At 38.3% G+C, this 24882-nt stretch overlaps 1 protein-coding gene across 3 annotated transcripts in view; it reads left to right on the top strand.

The window, feature by feature from the left end:
* egfra (epidermal growth factor receptor a (erythroblastic leukemia viral (v-erb-b) oncogene homolog, avian)) overlaps positions 1-24882 on the top strand; it is a 265426-nt gene that overhangs the window by 227176 nt on the left and 13368 nt on the right. For all 3 annotated transcript variants that reach the window (XM_059972378.1, XM_059972377.1, XM_059972379.1), the window contains exons 19-22: positions 2170-2268; positions 9284-9469; positions 21373-21528; positions 23716-23791. In XM_059972378.1, the coding sequence (XP_059828361.1) occupies positions 2170-2268; positions 9284-9469; positions 21373-21528; positions 23716-23791 (517 nt within the window). The remainder of the gene's footprint in view (positions 1-2169; positions 2269-9283; positions 9470-21372; positions 21529-23715; positions 23792-24882) is intronic.

Below are 24882 nucleotides of genomic sequence, written 5' to 3'. Positions count from 1 at the left end.
CAGTGATGAGGTGGGATGTGATTGTGCCAGCATTTTTAAAATGGAACAATGAATTCTAATTTGCCCTTTTGAAATCAGTGCTGGTTGATATGGAAAGACATGCTGGGATACCAATCTAGCAGCAAACTTTAATATGTTGAAGGAGTTTGGGAGGACAGAAGCAAGATATCTAGGAAGTTGAGTCCTACAGGGTAATGTCAAAAGTCTTTAACTAAGACAGCAACTTTTGTGGATGAAAGGGAGACTGAATCATAATTTGAAAGAGGAGAAAGAGTAAAATTACAAGAATCAAAAACAAAGTTCTTTGAATATTCAAAACCTGAAATACAAATAGAATGCTACAAATAGATACCAGGACATCTATATCCAGGGAGCAGTGTCTCAGAAAGGCAGCATCCATTATTAAAGCCCTCCAGCACCCAGGGCATACCCTTTTCTCACTGTTACCATCAGATAAGAGGTACAGAAGCCTGAAGGCGCACACTCAGCGATTCGGGAACAGCTTCTTCCTCTCTGGCATCCAATTCCCGAATAGACTTTGAAGCTTTGGACACTACCTTACTTTTTCTTAAATATACAGTAGTTCTGAATTTGCACATTTTTTAATAATCTATTCAATATATATGTAATTGATTTACTTGTTTGTTTATTATTATGTTTTTATTTTTTTTCTCTCTCTGCTAGATTTTGTATGCATTGAACTGCTGCTGCTAAGTTAACAAATTTCACATCACAGGCTGGTGATAATAAACCTGATTCTGATTCTGAAATGCTCAATGTTTCTGTGGGAGAGAAGTAGACTAGGGGTCAGATCTTAGGAACTACCAGTGTTCTGCTTTATAAAAAAGGTATAACAACCAGATATTTTGTTTGTAGGCACAGAGGGGAAAAGATGTTTTAAAGAATTCAGGAGGGAAGTTATATGCTGGAAAACAATCACTCCACAATGCAACATACAAAATGGGGAAGGACCTCAGTTAGTCAGGCAGCATCTGTGGAGGGAAATGGGCTATCAGCATTTTGAGTCTCCTGGTGGGTACGGCAGATTTCCAGCATCTGTAGTCTCTGACTCTGCAAGTCAAATCAGTGTATCATTCTGAGGTTGGGTAAGAAAGGGGGAGGTCAAATCCATTCTTTTAGCACTCATGAAGGCTGGATGGAGCGGAAGTAGCTGTTGAGGATGAAGGTTGACGTACAACAAATAACTGAAGAGTATAGAGAAAAGGTGGTTTAGAGATAATCAAGATCTAATACAGACTATCTAAAGTTGCAATTAAAGAAATACTGTTTCAACTGATAAAAGAAGATATTAAGACTGATAGAATGATGTGCTTTGATGAGGTAATGAGGCAAAATCTTTGGAGCCCCTCAAAAATATATTAGGATGTTGTGGTGAGTTTGTGAGAAGGCCCCTAGGGTGGATCAGATTGAATGTCTCGAGACAGTCTCCTTTACAATTCGGTATGATGTAACCGGATTTCAGAATATTCTTCAAATCCCACCGTTAGCTTGTAAAACAAGGCTATTGAGGCATAAATTTGATGTAGTGGAGAAGGTAGCAATAAATTTGCAGGGACAATCTACTCGATTAATCTCTTGGCATGTAATATTTTCTGTTGGTAATCGTACGGAGATCACTGAACCTACACAATTTTCAGTCCATTTGTTGCTTTTGATGAAAGATCCTTTGAGGTCTGCTGACCTCTAGTGCCTGAATTTCGATACAATAACGCTGTCTGGTGAAGTTCCTTTAGCACTCGGATAGACATTATTTGTACCTTTTGGCAATGCAAAATAGACTTAAGTTTTGTAACTTGAATCTCATTTTGTCTGCTTCTGTTTCTGAAAAGGAAATTAACCAAAATGAAGAGATCTTTTAACAGTTGAAAGGCAGGTTAAAATAGGAACAGAAATAAGGCATTTGTTTCTTCAGTAATTCCATCACTGACATTAGGACCAAATGCCATTTTCCTGCCCTTTCTGTTGATTCCGAATGATCTGGAAGTCTTCAACATCTGCTTTGAATAATCTAAGCCTGCTTAGTCCCATGACCAATAAATGCAAACTTGTTTTATTTTTTGTGAGTCAGTGCATATTTGACAAATTCAATCAGAATGTCAGAAAGAGTTGAGATATTTTGCTTTAATTTAAATGTCATTTCCTCCACAGGGCTTGTGGAATCCGGAGGGGGAAAATGTCAAAATCCCTGTTGCTATCAAAGTATTGAGAGAAGCAACCTCACCGAAAGCTAATAAAGAAATCCTTGACGTAAGCTGAGATTGTGATTGTTTGTATGACTGCAGTTTATCATAATTTGTTATATTTTCACTGCGAGATTTGTTTATTCTATTGGAATCAATATGAAATCTACAATAGAAATTCACTACCATCAGTTAAGTGCAGGCTGTTTAAATTAGTCCGCCCTCTATACGACACACCACATTATAGCAACTCAATTTATGTGCCTTACTATTCCTTTCTTTTGTATGCTCATTTGGTGTTTTTCTCCATTTGCTTATATTTTCAAGATGAAATCTACCATTTCCAGTATAATGATGAGGTTTTAACTACAGCTGCTTACCAAAAGCAAGTTTGACTGAAATGTTGATTTATGGTAACCTGTGTAGTGTATTTAGTGTTTCAGTAATATTTTATTAACATTGTAAATATATTTGATTAAGCATTCTTTGTTGCTTACATAATTCATTGTGGGTTATACGTAAGAAATATGTGAATGGCATACGTCATTTAGCCACCACATCACATGTGAGCACCCCACTGAAGAACAGCTAGGTAGACAAGTTATCCCAGGCTCCTCCGTTTCTCTTTCGATTAATTTCTGAAGTTAACAGTGGCGATGAAGAAGTTGTAAAATGAACCCAAGCTGACTACATATCTGTAGAAGTGCAGCACGTTTTTATTTGAAAGGTGAAAGAGACGTTTGAGTTTTTAAAAAATGGCATAAAATGGATGTAATTCAGTAGTTCATAAACAGTGAGTACCAGGCAATATTAATAATCAGAAACAGAAATGGCTGGCAACATTGGAAAGATAAATGTGTTCGGTTACGCAACAGATAATTGATGATGTGTTCTGAATGAATTGAATAGTATTTTGAAGCCAGTGACATAGCTGATAAAAAGTGAGTGCCAATGTTACTGAGTTCAATAGGTAGAGAAGCATGCAGTTTGCTTGGAAGTTTAACTGTTCCAATAAGACCAGCAAAAATGAGCTTTGCTGATGTTTTAAGGTCACCATCAATCCTGTACAGAAAGTCGATCAATACCCTCTACCCAGAATGGAGAATATCTTTACAAACCTTTCTGGAGGGAAGAGTCCGTGTTTCTCACCATAAACACTCCCAATTGGCTTCATCGCTATAATAGGCATATATTTGGAGTAGCATCTGCACCTGTGCTCTGGCCAAAAGCTGTGGACAAGGTGGCCCAACCACTCAGTCGTACCTGGATGTTGGTGTCCAGTATCTCAGAATGGTGTTAAATAGATTGGAAGGTTACGGGCTCTGAGCACAATGCAATACGTGTGAATTATTTACACCAAGCATCACTTATTATGGTTGCAGTATTGATTCACAAGGATAACATATACGCTGAGAAAATTCAAGCAGTGATGGGTGCCCCAAGGCGAAAGGACGTGACGCAGTTATGTGGGGATTGAGAGTTGTTATGCCATCCAAGCTGGTAGCTGAAATGTTGGAGGAGCTAGCACAGTCAAAATGAAAGTGTTGGCTTGAAGCATTGTCTGGTGGCCTGGTATAAATCAACCAGTTGAGTAGCTTGCCATGCACTGCTCTGGCTGCCAACACCTCTGAAAGGTGCCAGGAGCAGAACCTCTCCATCTCTCAGAATGGCCGAGGATTCATGTATGTTTTGCCAGCCCGTTCATGGGCACAAATTTCTCCTTGGTAGGATGCAGGTGCAAAGTGGCCGGTACTGTTCTCAATAGTCTCCACTCCAGCCTCGCACACTGTCGATGTGTTGAGAAGCCTCTTCGCAAGGACTGGTGTTTCAGAACACTTGGTCAGTGACAGTGGACCAGAGTTTGTGGTGGAACTGTTTCAGTCATTCCTGAAAATAAATGGAATAAGACATATTACATCTGCACCATAGCACCCAGCTACAAATGGTTTGGTGAAACATTTGCTCCATGGTCTAAAAAAAAATCACTATCAGCACGGTCAGCAGAACGCACTATCCGAAGCTCGCCAATTTCCTCCTTACATATCGCTCCACTGCCAGCAACTCACCAGCGGTGCTGCTCCTGGGTCATCCCTTGCTTTCACGCTTGGATCTCCTCAAACCCAATCTCAGAAGGAGTATGCAGGACAAACAGCTGAGTCAAATTGAGGGCTTCTCAAATGTTCAATGTTTCACTCCTGGATTAACGGTCCTGGCAAGAGACTATAGAGATGATCCAACGTGAGTACTTGGAAGGATTTAGGACAGGACTGGACCAGTCTCCTACACAGTGGAGATTGCTTTTGGTGTCACCTGGAGATGACACATTGATCAATTGATGAGAGCAGAACAGTGACCAGAGCTGTCAGAAGCACCTCCTGTAGTCTTAAAGTCAAAACTTACATCCAGCATGGCGGAGGATCTAGAACCTGAGATTGTTTCACAGCCACAAGCCTCTCCTGCTGAGCAAGCAGACCCCTTCCCCTTGTCAGGAAAGCCATTATCCCACAAGAGTAAGAAATCCTCCACAGCAATTGTCCTTGGGCCTGAATTGAACAATTTAAAATTTACTATGCCGTGCATGCCTATATAGTAGTTGTATTATATGGTATACTGTGTTTGCAAGATGACTACAGTGCAATATGTTACATATCTGAGTTGAGATACATTCTGTATTCAGTTGGAATTTATAGCTAAGCAGGAAAGAGTGTAGTGTAGTTAAGATTTCAGTAATATTTGAGTAAAATTATATATGTGGGTTTATATTGATTAAACTTTCTTTGTTGTTTACTTAATTCATTGAGTTGTACGTAAGAAGTACATGAATGTCACACGTCATTACACCACTATGTTATATGTAAACACCGCACAAAAGAAACGCTAAGAAGACAAGTTATCTTGAGCTCCTGTGTTTTTCTTTCAATTAATTTCTAAAGTTACAAAACATAACAATGTGGATATCAGTATATTTTGCAACAGGCAGGCACTCACTGGTAAATCCTGTAGATGTTTGCACTCATTTGAATGTTACTTGCTGTATCTTGCCTTTTTATACATACAGGTGAAACTAGAACAGCTTCTGGCATAGATTTTTGCTAGACTAAACAATCTTTTAATAATCTCTTTAGATTTGTAAATTGCAGCAGATTCCAACAAAGAATGGATAATAATGCAAGATTTTAAATGTGCAAATTTTAAAAGTGATAGGCCCAAAGCAGACCAGTGCCCTCACAGAGCACAATCCCCAATGGACTTACAAGTTTTTGCACTCCTAATCTCTATCAAACCAATTGGGAATGTTCTCTAACTAGGCCTCTTTTCAATTAAATGCTGACTTCCCCAGTGACCAGCTCAAACCCACTGGTGTCCCCTCCCCACCCTCACTCCATGCTTTGCCATGAAGTATGGCAATGAAGGTATCCTGCTTTGTCAATGAAAGGTGATTGCACTTTGCAGCAAAGTCAGGGACAGGGGAGAGAGCTACTAGTTAGAGTGAAAGAGGAGAGCTGGTGAGAAAGTGCAAACTGGTTATGAAGAAGAAAACCAGCAGCAAGTTGAGTGAAAATCTCACTTCTCTTTTCTTTTTTTACTCATTCACTTACAACTCATCCAGCTCGAGTAGCACGTAGAAACGTGGGCATGTGCAAGGATCCACAACTTAGTACAAGGATCAGAGGTTATAGAACAGCAAGAAGCTGCAGAGAAAAGGAAGCTAACAAAGTGATTGGAACACAATGGAAGTTTAAATTAAGAATTGGATTTGCTTTATTATGACATGTACCAAGATACAGTGAGAAGCTTGTCTTGCATTCTGTTCATACGATCAAATTATTACACAGTGTGTTGAGGTAGAACACAATGGAAAAAAAAACAATGCAGAATAAAGTGTGTAGTTACCAGACAAAGGGCAATGCAGGTAAACAGTGAGGTGCAAGATCGTAACGATGTAGATTGTGGGGCCTGCTTTCAGGCTTGTTTATCTTCTGCCCAGTGGAAAAGGGGAGAATAGAAAATGCCCAGAGGGGGTGGAGAATTTGATTATGCAGGCTGCTTTACTGAGGCAGTGAAGAATATAGTGTCTGGAGAGAAGGTTGATTTCTATGTTGTGATAAGTTGTTTCTGCAGCTTCTTGTGATCATGTGCAGAGCAGTTGCCATACCAAGATGTGATGGATCCAGACAGGATGCTTTCTACAGTGCACTGATTAAAAATTGATACGAGTTCATAGTGAATTTCCCCAGTCTCCTGAGGAAGTAGAGGCGTTAGTGAGCTTTCTTGACAGTGGCGTCTACATATTTGGAGCAGGACAGGCGACCGGCGATGTTCACTGCTTAGAAGTTGAAGCGCTCAACTTCAACACCATTGATCTAGACAGAGCACCCACCCCCTTACTTCCAGGCCTTCTTGGTCAATGACCAGCTCTTTAATTTTGCTGGCAATGAGGGAAAGGTTGCTGTCATGACACTGTGTTACTAAGCTCTCTAAGACCTTCCTGTATTCCAGCTCGTTACTTGAGATATGGCTCACAATGATGGCATCATCTGTAAACTTGTAGATGGATTTAGAGCAGAAGCTGGCTACGTAGTCAATGGCATTCAAGGAATAAAGTGGGGCAGAGAGAAGAGATCAAGAAATACAAAAATTATCATGGCAGAGGCATTGCAGCCTATCCTTACTGATTGTAGTCTGTTGGTTAGGAAATCAAAGACAATTATTACATGTTATTGAAGTAATACACTTTCCATTTTGTCATTCAAGTATATTGGTAATATTAATACTGATACAAATCACCATTTGGGTTGCACAATTAATAATGATACTTTTTCAATCACTCAACACATATAACCGTTACACATCCAGTTCTTTTGCTGATGTAAGTGTATGTTTCTGAAGGATTGGGTTTTCCCTATATAACTTTTTTTGGCTTCACCTGTAAGCATTGGTTACATTTCCTATGATGCTAGATGAGTCTTTGATAACATAGGCCAAGTACTTAATAGATTTGATGCAATCAAACAGAAGAAATCCTTTCCATATTATTTAGGCAGGACAAACCTGAACCATGAGAATCCATTTGCAGAGTTTTATTGGTTGAATCTTAGGGAGCGCATGTTCTACAGTCCTATAGCATGTAAAGGCATTTTCTTGGTTAACCATCGATCAAGGAGAGAGCTGCTGTTCAGCGAGAGAGTTGAAAAGACAGGGTACTTTAATTACTGTGATATTAAGACTTTTCAACATTTTCTGTGCCATTTTTGTGCTATGTAATATTTCAAAATTTGTTTTTGATTCACAGCTATGTTCTCTAATGTTTTGCCAGTGACCGATTACAATTATGTACAATTATGGCTTTAAAAAAAGATGGGAACCTTTTGAGTTGCAGAGGCCAATAAGAACCATGTTTCTATATGGCCTTCTACAAGAAATAATAGTTCTACTACTGCTTGAAATCAATGCTGACATTTTAAAAAGTACAAGGATTTCAGTTCTGCTAGAGGTAAATGTTGCAAGATCACTCGCCAACAGAAGGAACAATTTATCTAAGATGACGAGTCCAAGGCTCAGAGTGGTTATTAATAATAATTTTAATGCAAAGAAATACATTATCATAAGACAGAGCCATTCTTATAATCTTCATATACCTGACAATGGTTTTTCCAAAAATTCATGCCACAGTACAAATCCCAGGAGAACATCTAGAAATGCCAGGCATAATTCAACAAGGTCATTGTGCAAATGTAAGTGATTGCAGGATAAGCAAAAATGAACAAAGAATGATGGCCTGAAAGCAGTGTTTGAAGGGAAAAAACACAAAAGATTAATTGAAGGTGGTAATTGGAGTTTAATGGCACATTAATCAAAGTTTATGCATTTGAAATAGTTTAGAAAATATATTAATTTGAAGAAAGCCTGAAGTATTTAACTTCACAAAGTGTGTAAAATGAAGCACATCTTAGGAAAGAGGATGAATTAATAGCTTAATTCCTTGCCCAATTATTTTACCAATGCAATTAACTGAATTTCATGCAGATTTTAAGTTTTCAATTATTTTTTGAGCAGCATTCTATCCTGAAAAGAGTGGTCACTGTATTTATTTCCTTGTTGAATGATATGTTAACCTTCAGTTTATTTTGTAAAGACAGTATTACAGTTCAATCAAATCCTAATTTTATGAATGTTGAACAGGAACAAAAACTCCGCTCTAATTGCTTGATCTATGAGAGCTGAACATTGAGCTGGAAACTCCGAATATCCCATAGTTGCAATATTACAGTGCCTTTAATGTTCCATAGCCGAAGATGCTGTATGTCAAACTTATATCAAGCCCCAAATGATAATACGTGCCTGTTGAGACCACAAGGCTATGTTTTAAGAAGAGTTTTGAAAGAGAGAGACAGGGACAGAGAGAGGTTCTGAGGTTTGGGAGTGAATTGCACAGTTTTAACTTAAAACAGTAATGGAATGATCAAAATTGGGATTACAGTAGAGGATTCTGGATTTCAGCAAATGGTGTTATTAGTAGGGGGTACATGGAGAGGCAAGTGGGAGCTTGTGCAAGGTTTTGAAAAGCAGGACATGCATTTTAAAATTTGGATGTTTCTGTATCTGGGAGTAGTGGGTGAGCAAAACGTGGGGCAAATAATTTTAAGGGCTAGCCTTCCATTTTTCTCTCCATATAAACAGAGTTCTTAAAAAGTAGTGCTTTGAATGAGTTCTAGTTCTGGAGAGTGGAAGATGGTAAAATGGGTCAACATGTGAATAAAATTGCCAAATGTTAATGCTTTCAGCAGCAGGTGTTGAAGGGAATGGGACAAGTTCAATGATACAAGGTGATGTAGGAATCTTGGTAATAATGTAGTTGGAAACTCACCTCTGTCTCTAGTGCACAGTCCAACTTGTGAATGTAAGGATTAACAGAGATATTGGAAAGTTAAGACCACAATTTTTGAATGGCTTTGTTTATGTCACAACATGTAGATGATATATATTAACATGGATATGTTTAAAAGGAATTTTATGTATCCATATAACCTTCTGGCTACAGAAGACTCTGGTATCATTCTTCATGTGCTTTTTCTTTACAGGAAGCATATGTGATGGCCAGTGTTGACCATCCCCATGTTTGTCGGTTACTGGGAATCTGTCTCACTTCAACTGTGCAACTTGTCACACAGCTGATGCCCTTTGGTTGTTTGTTGGACTACATACGGGAAAACAAAGAAAATACTGGCTCCCGGCATCTTCTCAACTGGTGTGTGCAGATAGCAAAGGTACGTATGCAATCAGATTGCTGGCAACAAAGTAGTATTTGAAAATTTCTGCACAAATCTACACAAGTCAGTTGTGACACTAGAGGAGTTTAATGATCTCAGTAAAGGGATGTGTTGAACTGAAGTGCGTGGTCCACAATTTTGAAGTACAATAAAAATTAAATTGATAGAAACATATTGAATAGGTTAATGCATTGTTCCGGTGTGTCATTAATTCCCACATTTACTTATAGAAAGATCTTGAACTGGGACAAGATTGGAAGAGTAGTAGGAAAGAAAATAGAGTAAATCAATAATAATGATTAGTTGAAGACCGGGCCGCTGGAAATAAATAAATGGCCGTGCAGCTTTAAAGTCTTGGAAAGAAATAGGTCAGGTTGTGAGGAATGGTGATTTAATTCAAATAAAACCATGAACTGAAGCACTGATAGATCCAAGTCATTTATATCTTTCCCTAAATCAGTCAAGTCAAGTTTATTGCCATTTAATTATAAACATGTATACTGCAAACAAAACACCATTTCTCTGGACCAGGGTGTAAAGCACAATAACTTATGAAAGTAAGAATTTAATCTACAAATGAATTGCGCATAGATAAACAAAGAAAAGTGCATAAATTAAATATTGTAGGGTATAGTACAAGTTATCCAGTGACACCTCGAATGCAATGCGCAGGGAGTTCAGAAGCCTAATGACTGGAGGGAAGAAGCTACTTCCCATCCTGGCCTTTCTTGTCTTTATCCTGCCTGATGCTAGAACGTCAAAGAGGGCCCTGCCTATGCAGCACTCTGGATAAACGTCCCCGATGAAGGTCTCTACGGTCAGCTATTCCCACAGTCCTTTGTAGGGTCTTGAGGACCTTTGCTCTGCTGCTCCCATACCAGATGAAGATACAACTTGTCAGGACACTCTCAATGATACTCCTGTAAAATTCAGTTAAGATGTGAGCCTGGCTTGCCTCAATCTCCTCAGGAAGTGGCAGTGCTGCTTTGCCAGGAGTGATATTGAAGGACCAAGTTAGGTCGTCTGTGATGTGAGCTTCCAGGAATATGGTGCACTTAACTCTCTCTGAGGAGGAGGCACATAGGCACAGAGGGAGATGATTCATCTTCTCCTTCCTAAAGTCCACAATAACTTCCTTGGTCTTCTCCACATTCAGACAGGTTTAAGGAAACTAATAGTGTGCTAAGTGCTCCTGATATGGCCTCAACAATGTCTGATAAACATTTAACTCTGTATATTTTATTTCCATTTCTTTAGTAATAACATTAAATTAGTCTTCCTAACTGAGTGGTGGGGCCCAGCCTGAGAGGGAGGAATGATTCAATATTTAGTCATTGCTGGAGTGCACTTCGGGCCAATTTGAAGCAGCAGATACAAGACAAGACAGACTCAAGATAGCCATGCCCGGGCAAAGAACAAGACAATGTTTGACCAATTTAAGCACCGGGTCAGATTGGCAGGATCGGGTGCAAGCCAAATAGAGGCAGTAGGGCCTGGGCCTGACAATGTATCGACGTGGCAGAGAGCGGGTCCATGAGCGAGGAACAAGCTGAGGTTTGGCCAATTTAAGCTCTGGGCCAGATTGAAAAGGACAGGGTTTTGGAACCAGAGGCAAGTGTTCAGCTCATAGTTCAGTGACGTTTACTTGTCTCTGCACTGAACTGATGCTGTGGCCTGCAACTAATGGGCTCCTGGACTGCCTGCAATGATGACTGGCTTTGTGGCTGTGAACTTTAGAACAGAATGTTATTTGCTTACTTTTTATTGTTTGTGTGATTTGTTCCTTCTTTTGCACACTAGAAGTTTGACGGTCTTCTTTTCAATGTGTTCTAATGGTTTTTTTTTTGTGGTTGCTTGTGAGGAAATGATACTCAAGGCTGTAAATAGTACACATACTTTGATGATAAACGTACTTTGAACTGTTATGTCCTCCTTACTACTTAATTTGCCTGCTGGACACCAATGTTAATATTTTCAGGTTTTGTGACCTGAATCCAACCTTGTTAAAGACCAGCATTAATTGTTTCTTTCAGTTTATTCCACCTGTCTGAATGAATAGTCCCACCTGCTACCTTTTTATGCACTTATTTAACTGGCTGGCCTCTTTCTGTCTTACTCCCAGCTTACCTTTCCACTAACTTAGAATCTTCAACAAATCCAAATGGAGGGATTGTCTACGGAGTCCCTGTGGGTGGAGGTTGGGAACAGCAAGGGATCAATAACTTTACTGGGTGTTTTTTATCGGCCGCCCAATAGTAACAGGGATATCGAGGAACAGATAGGGAAACAGATCCTGGAAAAGTGTAATTATAGAGTTGTCATGGTGGGAGATTTTAAGCTCCCAATTGTCGATTGACATCTCCCTAGAGTGAGGGGTTTAGATGGGGTGGAGTTTGTTAGGTGTGTACAGGAAGGTTTCTTAACACATTATGTAGATAAGCCTTCAAGAGGCGAGATTTGGTATTGGGAAATGAACCTGGTCAGGTGTCAGATCTCTCAGTGAGAGAGCATTTTGAAGATAGTGATCATAATTCTATCTCCTTTACAATAGCATTAGAGAGAGATAGGAACAGACAAGTAAATTGGAAGCTTAAATTGGGTACAGATGTTCTCATGGAAAAGTACGGAAGAAATGTGGCTTCTTCAGGGGATATTTATGTGGAGTTCTGCACAGATATGTTCCAATGAGACAGGGAAGTTATGGTAGGGTACAGGAACCCTACACCTTTTAGGTGTACAAAGGCTGTAATAAAGAAGAAAAGAAAAGCTTACAAATGGTTCAAAAAACTAGGTAATGTTAGTGATCTAGAAGATTATAAGGCTAACAGGAAGGAGCTTAAAAAAGAAATTAGGAGAGCCAGAAGGGGCCATGAGAAGGCCTTGGCGGGCAGGATTGAGGAAAACCCTAAGGCATTCGACAAGCATGTGAAGAGCAAGAGGATAAGATGTGAAAGAATTAAGACCTATCAAGTGTGACAGTGGGAAAGTGTTTATGGAACTGGAAGAAATAGCAGTGGTACTTAATGAATACTTTAGTATTCACTATGGAAAAGGATCTTGGTGATTGCAGTGCTGACTTGCTGCAGACTGAAAACCTTGAGCATGTAGGTACTAAGAGAGAGGATGTGCTGGAGTTCTTGGAAAGCATCAAGTTGGTTAAGTCGCCTGGACAAGGCAAGGGAGGAGATTGCTGAGCCTCTGGCGATGATCTTTGAATCATCAATGGGGATGGGAGAGGTCCCGGAGGATCAGAATGTTGCAGATGTTGTTCCTTTATTCAAGAAAGGGAGTAGAGATAGCCCAGGATATTATGGACCAGTGAGTCTTACTTCAGTGCTTGGCAAGTTGATGGAGAAGATCCTGAGAGGCAGGATTTATGAACATTTGGAGAGGTATTATATGATTAGGAATAGTCAGCATGGTTTTGTCAAGGGAAGATCGTGCCTTATGAGCCTGATTGAATTTTTTGAGCGTGTGACTAAACACATTGATGAAGGTAGAGCGGTAGATGTACTGTATATGGATTTCAGCAAGGCATTTGATAAGGTACCCCATGCAAGGCTGGTTGAGAAAGTAAGGAGGCATGGGATCCAAGGAGACATCGCTTTGTGGATCCAGAACTGGCTCTCCACCAGAAGGTAAAGAGTGGTTGTAGACGGGTCATATTCTGTATGGAGGTGGGTGACCAGTGGTGTGCCCTGGGATCTGTTCTGGGACTCTTAATCTTCGTGATTTTTATAAATGACTGGATGAGGAAGTGGAGGGATGGGTTAGTAAATTTACTGATGACACAAAGGTTGGAGGTGTTGTGGATAGTGTGGAGGGCTGTCAGAGATTACAGCGGGATATTGATAGGATGCAAAACTGGGCTGAGAAGTGGCAGATGGAGTTCAACCCAGATAAGTGTGAAGTGGTTCATTTTGGTAGGTCAAATATGGTGGCAGAATATAATATTAGACTCTTGGCAGTGTGGAGGATCAGAGGGATCTTGGGGTCTGAGTCCATAAGATGTTCAAAGCAGCTGCGCAGGTTAACTCTGTGGTTAAGAAGGCATATGGTGTATTGGCCTTCATCAATCGTGGAATTGAATTTAGGGGCCAAGAGGTATTGTTGCATCTATATAGGATCCTGGTCAGACCCCACTTGGAGTACTATGCTCAGTTCTGGGTCGCTTCACGACAGGAAGGATGTGGAAGCCATAGAAAGGGTGTTAGAGGATTGGGGAGCATGCCTTATGTGAACAGGTTGAGTGGACTCGGGGAGTCAGCTGGAGACGCTCATGGAGTGAGTACTGTTTTGGATTCGCTCCATAACCTTTACTTTTTTTAACCTTTGATCACCCTTATTCAGCTTATTTTTACCTATACCGAAAGTTTCTTTGTTAATTTTTTTTTGATTTACTGCCAAGAGTTTGTTGTGAACTTTTGAAGATATGCAAACAGAAATGTCTCTCAGGTCTAAGGAACGGGATCCCGGACGCAATCCGAATGGTAACGGAAAAAAGCAGGCTCCGCCACAACAAACTCAATTAACTTTTGAATTGTTTATGGAGGTTTTGGATAAAAAATTTGCTGAACTACAATTTTTTTAAAGAAAATATAAAGGCTTTTCAAGAGTACATGGTTAAGACGGATTTAGTAATTATTGCGTCTTTGCAAGAAGATGCTCGGAAGCGAGATTTGACTATTGAAAAACTGCAACAGGATTTAATTTCAACCATTAAGCTGATGGAAGCCCTTAAAGCCAAGAGTGACGATTTTGAGAATCGGTCCAGAAGACAGAACTTACGTATACTTGGTCTTCCAGACGGCATAGAAAAAGATGACCCTTCGAAATATTTTGCTCAACTTTTAAAAGAAGCGTTTCCGATGATTTTCCCGAATAACCCCCCTTTATTGGATCGGGCACATAGAATTCGGCGTCGATCACCGAGTGCTACAGACAAACCTTCGGTGGTAATTGTCCAGTTCCATTATGTACATGACAAAGAACAACTTATAAGAGCAGCTCGTCGAGCAGGAATGATTAAATTCAAAGAATTTTGCTTCCGCCTGGTCGAAGACTTTAGTCCTGACCTTTTAAAAAGAAGGCTTCTTTTTAAACCGTTGATGGCTGAATGTTATGAGAAAGATCTGAAACCTGCGCTTCTATACCCTGCGAAGCTCCGAATTTCTCCGTCGAATGCTCCACGACAGGTTTTCATTTCAACTTCAGAAGTGAGAAAATATCTGGAGGAGAACTTCCCTACTGCTACAGACACCAGTCTCTAATAAATGAACGATTCTGATCGTGTAAGATGGTTCTCGATCTCTTAAACCAGAATTAAAATCTGGTTATTGGTGTAGGTTCATCCTATACTTTATACTTAAGTTAAAGTGTGTTTGCGTCATATTAATTGTTTTGCCTTATACACTTTAATCATTTAACTACATACTTGTCCATTAACTTTGTTCCTTCGAAGGTATATTTTTAATTCTTTAAAGGTGAATTTTTCTTTGATTAAGATGGTTTTTTGAAAAAGATTTTTGGTTTTGCTTAAGATGGCGTTATGTTTTTATTTTTTTCGTCTCTTCCGTACAATGCATTCCTTATCATAGCTTAAATATTTTTTGTTTTGTCTGGGCTAGAGCCCGATTTATGATTTTTTTAGTGATTTTATTTTTATTCTTTTTGCAACTAACTATACATAGAAATATGGTTTTTATTATAGTGATTCTTTTATATATATCCTTTATATATGGTGTTCTTCAGCTGACATGGGGGTAGGATTAGTCTTACTTTTTCCCTTTTTAAGTCATATTTTGGCTTTTTCTCTTTTTCTTGGGGGGTGGGGGATGGTCTGTTTTCTAATTCTATTTTTTTTTGTACCAGTTTGTGTCAGTTTTTTTAGTTGGGCTGTTTTTGAACTTCAAATATGTCTGTGTTGTCATCACTTCCAGGTCTTCTCATTACTTTTGTTCCTCTTCCGGGTGCAAGAGTTTATAAGTTGGTTAACCCTTTCTATACCAAAGGGTTGATTATAGAATTATGGCTCAGACCATTAATTTTGTGTCTTGGAATACTAATGGTTTAAATCATCCAATTAAACGAAAGAAGATTTTCAAAGTATTCCAAAGACTTAATGCTCATATCATTTTTGTACAAGAAACTCATGTGAGGAAGGAGGACAAATTTCGTTTTTTTAGATTTTGGCGGGGTCAACGGTATCACGCAAATTCGAATGCTAAAGTAAAAGGAGTTTCAATTTTTATTGACTCCTCTATTTCATTTGTTCAACCTGATATTTTTTTGGATCCGAATGGCAGATTTTTGTTAATTACGGGTTTTCTTTGTAATAAAAAGGTTGCTTTGGTTAATGTTTATGCTCCAAATGTGGATTGTCCTGACTTTTTTAAGTCTTTATTTACTTCTTTACCCAATCTAAACGAATATAAGTTAATAATGGGTGGTGACTTTAATTGTTGTTTAAATCCTCTGATGGATAAATCTTTATCTATTCAGACTTTACCTAATAAGTCGGCCACTTGTATTAACTCTTTTTTGACTGACAATGGAGTTTTTGATATTTGGAGATTCCGGCATCCTAATGACAAAGAGTTTTCTTTTTTCTCACATGTTTATCACTCTTATTCGAGAATTGATTATTTTTTGTAGACTCTTGTTTTATTCCATTGGTAATCGGTTGTAACTATGATATTATAGCTATCTCTGATCATGCTCCATTATTACTTTCTATGAAATTTACAGATACAGCTTCTAATGCTAGACAATGGCGATTTGACTCTACCTTGTTGCAAGACTCTGACTTTATAAAATTTATGGAGGAGCAGATCGACTTCTTCTTTTCAACTAATTCTACAGATGATATTTCCTGCGGAACACTTTGGGACACTTTTAAAGCGTATATACGTGGACAGATTATTTCTTATTCTGTTGGTTTGAGGAAACGTACTAAGATGGAAACTCTTTTATTGGTTGATAAAATTAAAGAGATTGATAAGAAATATTCGATTGCTCCTAGTAAGGAGCTTTACAAACAAAGGGTTGAACTTCAAATGGAACATAGTTTATTACTTACATCCTCGATTGAAAATCAATTAATGAAAACTAAATCTGATTTTTATATACATAGTGATAAATCTGGTAAACTGTTAGCTAGTCAATTGAAGAATGCTTTGGTTAAACGTCAAATCACTAAGATTGGTCAGCAGAATGGGAATCTGACAGTTAATCATGATGAGATAAATAAGGCATTTCAAGATTTCTAAACCTCCCTGTATCAATCTGAATTTCCTCAAGATCATAATACCATGTCTGATTTTCTTGGGAAATTAAATTTTCCAAGATTATCATCTGATGATCTTTTGATATTGGATACTCCTATTACGGATGTAGAAATTAAGGGGGCTATTTCCTCAATGAATTCTGGGAAAGTACCGGGTCCAGATGGTTATACAGTTGAATTTTTTTAAAATTTTTTCTGCTACTCTTTCCCCTTGGTTAGGTAAGGTTTTTGAGGAAGCCATTAGATTGGGGAATTTGCCACAATCTTTTTATAGAGCTTCCATTTCTCTAATATTGAAGAAAGATAAAGACCCTACTAACTGTGCTTCTTATAGACCTATATCTTTATTGAATGTAGACTCCAAGATTTTTTCCAAGTTACTGGCATCTGGATTGAAGAAGGTATTACCCAAAGTTATTTCAGATGATCAAACTGGTTTTATTAAAAATCATTATTTTTTTAACATTATGAGATTGTTGAATATTGTTTATACTCCCTCACATGACACTTCAGAATGCGTGATTTCATTAGATGCGGAGAAAGCATTTGATAGAGTTGAATGGCCTTACTTATTTAATGTGTTGGAGAAGTTTAGTCCGATATTTATATCATGGATCAAATTGATTTATCATACTCCAGTAGCCTCAGTGTTTACCAATAATCAAAGATCTCCCTTTTTTCTCCTATTTCGGGGCACTAGACAAGCATGTCCTCTTAGTCCATTACTATTTAACATTGCCTTAGAACCTTTGGCAATTGCCATCAGACAATCACCAGATATTTTGGGTATTAATCGTGGGACAGATATTCATAAGTTATCTTTGTATGCAGATGATTTATTACTATTCATTTCTAACCCAGAGAAATCCATTCCAGCAGTTTTATCATTATTGGCTCAATTTAGTGAGTTTTCTGGGTATAAGTTAAACCTTAATAAAAGTGAATTGTTTCCGTTGAATAAACGGGTCCCAATTTATGGAAATTTACCTTTTAAATTAGTTAATGACTCTTTTACTTATTTAGGGATCAAAATCACAAAAAACCATAAAGATTTATTTAGATTTAATTTTTTACCCTTAATTGATCAGATTAAAGGTTTGTTTTCTAAGTGGTCACCTTTATCTTTATCCCTAATAGGTAGGATTAATGCTGTTAAGATGGTTATTTTACCTGAGTTTTTATATATTTTTCAAGCGATACCAATTTTTATCCCGAAATCTTTTTTTACTAATGTTGACTCTAAAATTTCTTCATATATATGGCAGTATAAAAATCCCAGGTTAGGTAAAACATATTTACAGAAGACAAAAAAGGAAGGCGGGTTAGCATTACCTAATTTCAGATTTTACTATTGGGCAGTTAATATTAGATATTTGTTATGTTGGTTGAAAGATGGGGGTGGATCTTTTGGCCCTTGTTGGGTGAGTTTAGAAACTAAATCGGTATCAGCTTATGCTCTGGGTTCTATTTTAGGGACTTCTCTCCCTTTTGCTCTTTCTAAATTGCCGAAACAAATTGACAACCCGATAGTTAAACATACTTTGCGTATATGGTTTCAATTTTGGAGATTTTTTGGGTTGACTCAATTCGTTTTAAATAGTCTCATTGTTTTTTTCACCCTTCCATTATAGATCAAGTTTATTCGGCTTGGAAAACTAAGGGATTACTAAGATTTTCTGATTTATTTTTAGACAATTGTTTCATGTCTTTTGAGCAATTATCCAACAAATATAACTTGCCTAGATTTCATTTTTTTAGATATTTACAGATTAGACATTTTTTAAGTTCTGTACTCTCTACGTTTCCAAATTTTGTGCCTTCAGATATTTTGGAGAGTTTATTTGAATTAGACCCTTTTCAAAAAGGGCTTATTTCAAAACTTTATAATATAATTATGAAGATACGTTCAGAGCCTCTTTTTAAGACTAAAAAGGATTGGGAAAGAGAGCTTAGTCTTAGTATTTCTAGTGAGAATTGGGATAGAATTCTTCAATTAGTTAATACATCATCGTTACGTGCCAAACATTCATTAATACAATTTAAGGTCGTACATAGGGCCCATATGTCCCAGGGTAAATTAGCTCATTTTTACTCTCATATTAGTCCTATTTGTGATAGATGTCATTCTGAAATTGCATCTTTAACTCATATGTTTTGGTCGTGTTCATTTTTGGATAAATATTGGAAAGATATTTTTGATATTATTTCTGCGGTTTTGAATATCAATTTACAACCTCATCCTATTACCGCAATTTTTGGTTTACCAATGTTAGACTCACTGCATTTATCTTCTTCTGCTCGTCGAATGATTGCATTTCTAACTCTGATGGCTAGAAGATCTATATTGTTGAATTGGAAAGAAATTAATCCTCCCACTGTATTTAATTGGTTCTCTCAAACTTTGTTATGTTTAAATTTAGAAAAAATTAGAAGTGGTACCTTTGAGACTTCTATTAAATTTGAAAAGTTATGGAGACCATTTATTCAACATTTTCATATGATGTAATATGACCCTGTGCCAAGTTCATTTGATTTCCCAGCTTTTAGCTTATGTATTTTGAGAGGACCGGAAGTGACGGCATTGATGAATACTTATTTTTGTGAGATATTATAAACAGCCCCCTTTTTTTTCCTCTCTTTTTTTTGCTTCTTTTTGCTTCTATATTACTTATTAGTTATAGTTATTAGATTAGATTAGCTAGTTTTGCATTATATAATTTTTTTTGTTTTTTTTTCTTTTTTCTGTTCCCTTTATATCATACATTATGAAATATTTAGATTTACTATGTTCATACATATATTTTATGGCTTATGTCTTGGTAAACTCATTTATATTGTAACTATTATGTATGTTTTTTTTCATATGTAATGGAATTTGTATGTTGGTAATTTCTTTATCAATATATCATTTGTATTCTGTCCATATTACTAATATTAATAAAAAGATTTAGAAAGAAAGAAAGAAAAGAGTGGACTCGGCATTTTCTCCTTGGAGTGACGGAGGATGAGAGGTCACCTGATAGAGGTGTACAAGATGATGAGAGGCATTGATCATGTGGAGAGTCTGAGGCTTTTTCCCAGGGCTGAAATGGTTGCCACAATAGGACACAGGTTTAAGGTGCTGGGAAGTAGGTACAGAGGAGATGTCAGGGTTAAGTTTTTTTTTCTCAGGGAGTGGTGAGTGTGTGGAATGGGCTGTCAGCAACGGTGGTGGAGGCAGAAACGATAGGGTCTTTTAAGAGACTTTTGGATAGGTACATGGAGCTTAGAAAAATAGAGGGCTAAGGGTAAGCCTAGTAATTTCTAAGGTAGAGACATGTTTGGCACAGCTTTGTGGGCTGAAGGGCCTGTATTGTGCTGTAGGTTTTCTATGTTTCAAATGTTCAAGTTGTTTCCTTCCTGTGTTTTTAGTTTTCTTATTTATTGAGATACAATGCAGAATAGGGTCTTACAGTCCTTCGAGCTGAGCCACCCAGCCATCCCACAACTTTATCCTAGCCAATTTACAATGGCCAATTAACCTACCAACCGGGACATCTTTGTACTGTGAGAGGAAACCAGAGCACCCAGAGGAAAGCCACACAGTCACAATGAGAATGCAGCGCAGCAGAAATTGAACCCAGGTCACTGGTACTGTAAGGCGTTGTGATACCGTGCGATCCAGTGGATTGTAAGCAGTGTGGCCTCAGCACTGACCCTCTTACCCGACTAATACTTGACTGCATCATGAAAACTACCCACTCAACTCCCACTCTCTGCTTTCTGCTTGCATCAATCTTCCATTTTTAATATATTAAAGTTATAAATTCTTTCATTGACAAGCTATTGTGTGGCATTCTTTTTGGAAAGAACAGATTTCCTCAAATCTACCATATTTATTCAAATAAGCTTATCAAACGCAATTTGTTTTTCATAATATCATGTTGATTCTACTTAATCATATTGCGATTTTGTGTTTCCTATTCCTGTCTAATCAATTTAGAAGTTCCTAGCAACAGATATCAGACTAATTATTTGGCAGTTTCCTAATTTTCTCATTCCTTCCTCTTATATGAATAGTGGTGTTAATTTTGCTATTTTCCAAATCTGCCAGTACATGTAGGGAACTTGCATGCACCATTTCCACAGCAATCTTTTGTTAGGGCTGTTGGGTATAGACCATCAGCCTAGGGAATTTACCAGTCTTTACTTGACTGGCGTTGCAGTCAGCACCAACATTCAAGGAGAATGGTCCTGGGTTTGAATCTGACCTCTTGCACACTTTCCATTCGTGCTGGGTTCAGTTTCGTGCCAGCAACTCAGCCTTGTTAAAAAGCAGACGAGTGTGAAGGAAATGGCAGAAAATGCACCGCAGGGCGTGAAAAGGAACAACAACGACTTGACATTGGGTGGTCATGTCATACACGCCCTTCTCTAATGCTTGCTTAGGAGTCTAAGCAGAAGGACCATAGGAATAAGGCTCAGGTAATGTTGCTCTCTTAAATAAGGGAAGTGTAAATGAGCAAAACAGTAGTTTGAAAAAATGTACATGAGAAATTAATGAGGCTAATGGAGAATAAATTAATGCAATGTGGAGTTGATTATAAACACTAAGATGTATTATTTTCAAACACAGGGAATGAGCTACTTGGAGGAGCGGCGGTTGGTACACCGGGATTTGGCGGCTCGGAATGTTCTGGTAAAGTCACCCCAGCACATAAAGATTACAGACTTTGGACTTGCCAGACTCTTGGATGTGGATGAAAAAGAATACCATGAGGATGGTGGCAAAGTAAGAGCCTTGTTCTGTGTGTCGTAGGATCAAGTTGTGCACAGGTGTTGCTAAATGATTGATGATCATGGAGGCCACGTGTTCAGCTATAAAAAGATACAGCCACAATGCATGTTGGTAGTGGAATCGTTTAGGATTAGAAGGTGATTATTCCAAAGCCTTGGGATGGATCAGGATTTCGTGGAAAAGGAGCAGAATAGGTAGCAGAATTCTGGTTGTAATTTAATATTGTAGGTTAAAGGAAGTTCAGAAGTGAGTGGATTTTTACAGCGCTGCTAATCAAAAGTGTCATATCATTACCTCTTTAATAAAACAAAGAACTGGAGGCAATTCAATATTTATGTAAGCGGCTTTTCAGTATTGCATTTTTAATGATTAAACACAATCCATCTTGCAAGCAGGCTCTCTGACTTGATCCTCAATGAAGATAAAATTGTACCTCTGCACAATACATGTGCGCCTTTAATATTCTGTATGCTTCTTGAGCTATCTTGTTAATGTCTAATGTTAAATGATTACCCTAGTCGTCTTAAGCTTGTGAACAAGTTGATTTTTTTTTAGTTTCTGGTATTTTACACTTTAATCATTTAAATTATTAAGGATTACTGTATTTGTGAGCATGTGTGTGATATGTGAGCAGGTGAAAAAGAAGTTAAACAGCTCAGTAAAAGGCAAGCAAGTATTCAAATCATCACTGTCTGTGGCTTTTTGTGTAATGCTATAGGAGCAAACTGAAAGATCACATGGAATTGGGCAATTTATTGAAAACTGGAGCACGCCTGGAGACCAGTCAAAGCTGGCCAACCTGAGCATGAATTTGGTAGAGCTTCTACATTCTCAGTTGATGAGATTACCAGTAAAACTAGATTTTCATAACAGAATGGTGGCTATAGGAAGACTTAATTAACAGACTGGGTCCTGATTACAGAGTAAGATTGTCCACAGGTGTAACAGTAAATCCGATTTTCCATTATAACAGTGGGTGCATGGTATAACATAATGAATGAAACTCCTGAACCTTTGTTTTCATTGCTGTATTCCCTGTCTCCACTTCTGGGTTTTGTCTCAGGTTCCCTGTTTGTATGTTAGCACAATCCACATCCCTATTTACTAGTTACTAACCCTCACGGTTCTTACCCCTACAACCATACTCCACATGTTATTTACCAATTGATATTAAAAGGATTTTACAGTTGTATAATAGAACATAGAACAGTACAGCACAGTGCAGGTTTTCGAACACATAACCCTCCATTTTCTTTCAGCCATGTGCCCATCCAAGAGTCTCTTCAATACCATTAATATATCTGGCCTCTACCGCCACCCCTGATAGCACGTTTCATGTGCTCAACACTTCTAAATTAGAAGTTAACTTCTGACAGCCATCCTCTCATATTAGCCATTGCTGTCATGGGAAAATGGTACTAGCTGTCTACTCTGCCGGTGGTTGGTTCATTGTCTTGTATGTCTCTTATCAAGTCACCTCTCATTCTCCTTCGTCCAAAGAGAAAAGCCCCAGTTGTCCTCATAAGACATGCTGTCTCATCCAGGCAATCTCCTCTGCACCCTCTTGAAAGCTTCCTCGTCTTTCCTACAGTTGTTCAGATAGGGTAATGAAGACGTATATGGCATGCTTGCCCTCATACAGGTAGGTCAGTGTAAAGAATATAAAAGTTATCATGTTATTTTGCAACTTTACAAAGCACTAGTTGGACCACACTTGGACTGTTGTATGCAGCTCTGGTAACCACACAGTGGGAAGGTGATGGTTGTGCTAGAGCAGGAGTTGTGGAGGTTCTCCAGTGTGATGCCTGGGCTGAGCACAGGAGGCTAAGTAACACCCTGGGACCTATATAATATTATCAGAGGCACAGGTAGGGTGGATATTCAAAATCTCTTTCCCAGGGCATAGGTTTAAGGTGAGAGGAAGATTGATATCAGTAACTCCCTGCCAAAGGTGATGAGATCATTATACTTAGGAGACATTTACACAGGCACTTAAATAGGCAGGCCGTAGAAGGATAAGGACCTAACGCAGGCAAATAGGATTAGTGTCAATGAGCTAAAGAGTTTGTATTGCCAGGCAGGCCAAAGGGGCCCTTTCTGTGTGGACAACTCTGATTTTATGATTAGCAAAAATCTTTTCTCTTGCAGTAAAGTATCAAACTGTTTTTCTCTTCCCCGTAGTTACCTATCAAATGGATGGCATTGGAATCAATCCTTCATAGGACTTTTACCCATCAGAGTGATATCTGGAGTTATGGTAAGTTCTTGAGAGGTATTCCTGCCCCCTTCCACCACTGGCCCCTGTTCCACAGCTTCTTTCAACCATGGCACTTGTGCCTACTCCCCCTCATCCACATCACCAAAGCTAGTTCCTGATTATTTACAGTAGTGCTAGAAAGTTCCCTGTGGAATTTCCTCTATTTCTGCATAAGTATGACCTAAAATGTGATCAGATCTTCACATAAGTCCTAAAATTAGGTAAGGAGAAACCAATTTAAATAAATAATGTGAAAAAGATAATATGCGTTCTTTTATTTATTTAGAAAAATGATACAAAATTGCATGTATTTGTTGGAAAAAAATATGTGAACCTCTGGGGGTAATGCCTTCTACAAAAGCTATTTGGAGTCAATCAATGAGATGAAATTGGAGGTGTGAGTTGTAAGGGCCCTGCCCTTATATATAAAAAAAAGACACACAAAGTCAGGTTACTGACAGAACCTGCTCTCCTCAAGAAAGCTTATGTGCACATGCTTCGATCAAAACAACTTTCAGATGACCTTAGAAGAAAAATTCTAGAGATGCATGAAGCTGGAAAAGGCTACAAAAGCATTTCTAAAGACCTGAGTGTTCATCGGTCCACAGTAAGAGAAACTGTCTACAAATGGAGGAAACTCAGTATTGTTGCTACTCTCCATAGGAGTGGGCATCCTGCAAAGATCACACCAAGAGCTCAACGTGCAATACTGAAGAAGGTGAAAAAAACTCAAGGGTAACAGCAAAAGACCTGCAGAAATCTCAAGAACTTGCTAAAGTCTCTGTTCAAATGTCCACTATAAGAAAAACACTGAACAAGGATGGTGTTTGTGGAAGGATACCTCAGAGGAAACCATTGCTCTCCAGAAAAAGCATTGCTGCACATCTCAAGTTTCTAAAAGACCACATGAATGTTCTACAGCATTTCTGGGAGAATGTTCTGTGGACAGATGAGACAGAAGTTGAACATTTTTGGCAGAAATGCACATTGATATGTTTGGAGGAAAAAGGGCACTGCACACCAACACCAAAACCTCATCCCAACTGTGAATCAAGGTGGAAGGAGCATTATGGTTTGGGGCTGTTTTGCTG

Source organism: Hypanus sabinus, chromosome 6 (genome assembly GCF_030144855.1).
Source record: "Hypanus sabinus isolate sHypSab1 chromosome 6, sHypSab1.hap1, whole genome shotgun sequence".
Classification (NCBI taxonomy): Eukaryota; Metazoa; Chordata; class Chondrichthyes; order Myliobatiformes; family Dasyatidae; genus Hypanus; species Hypanus sabinus.
This window is presented reverse-complemented; position numbering and strand designations above follow the sequence as displayed.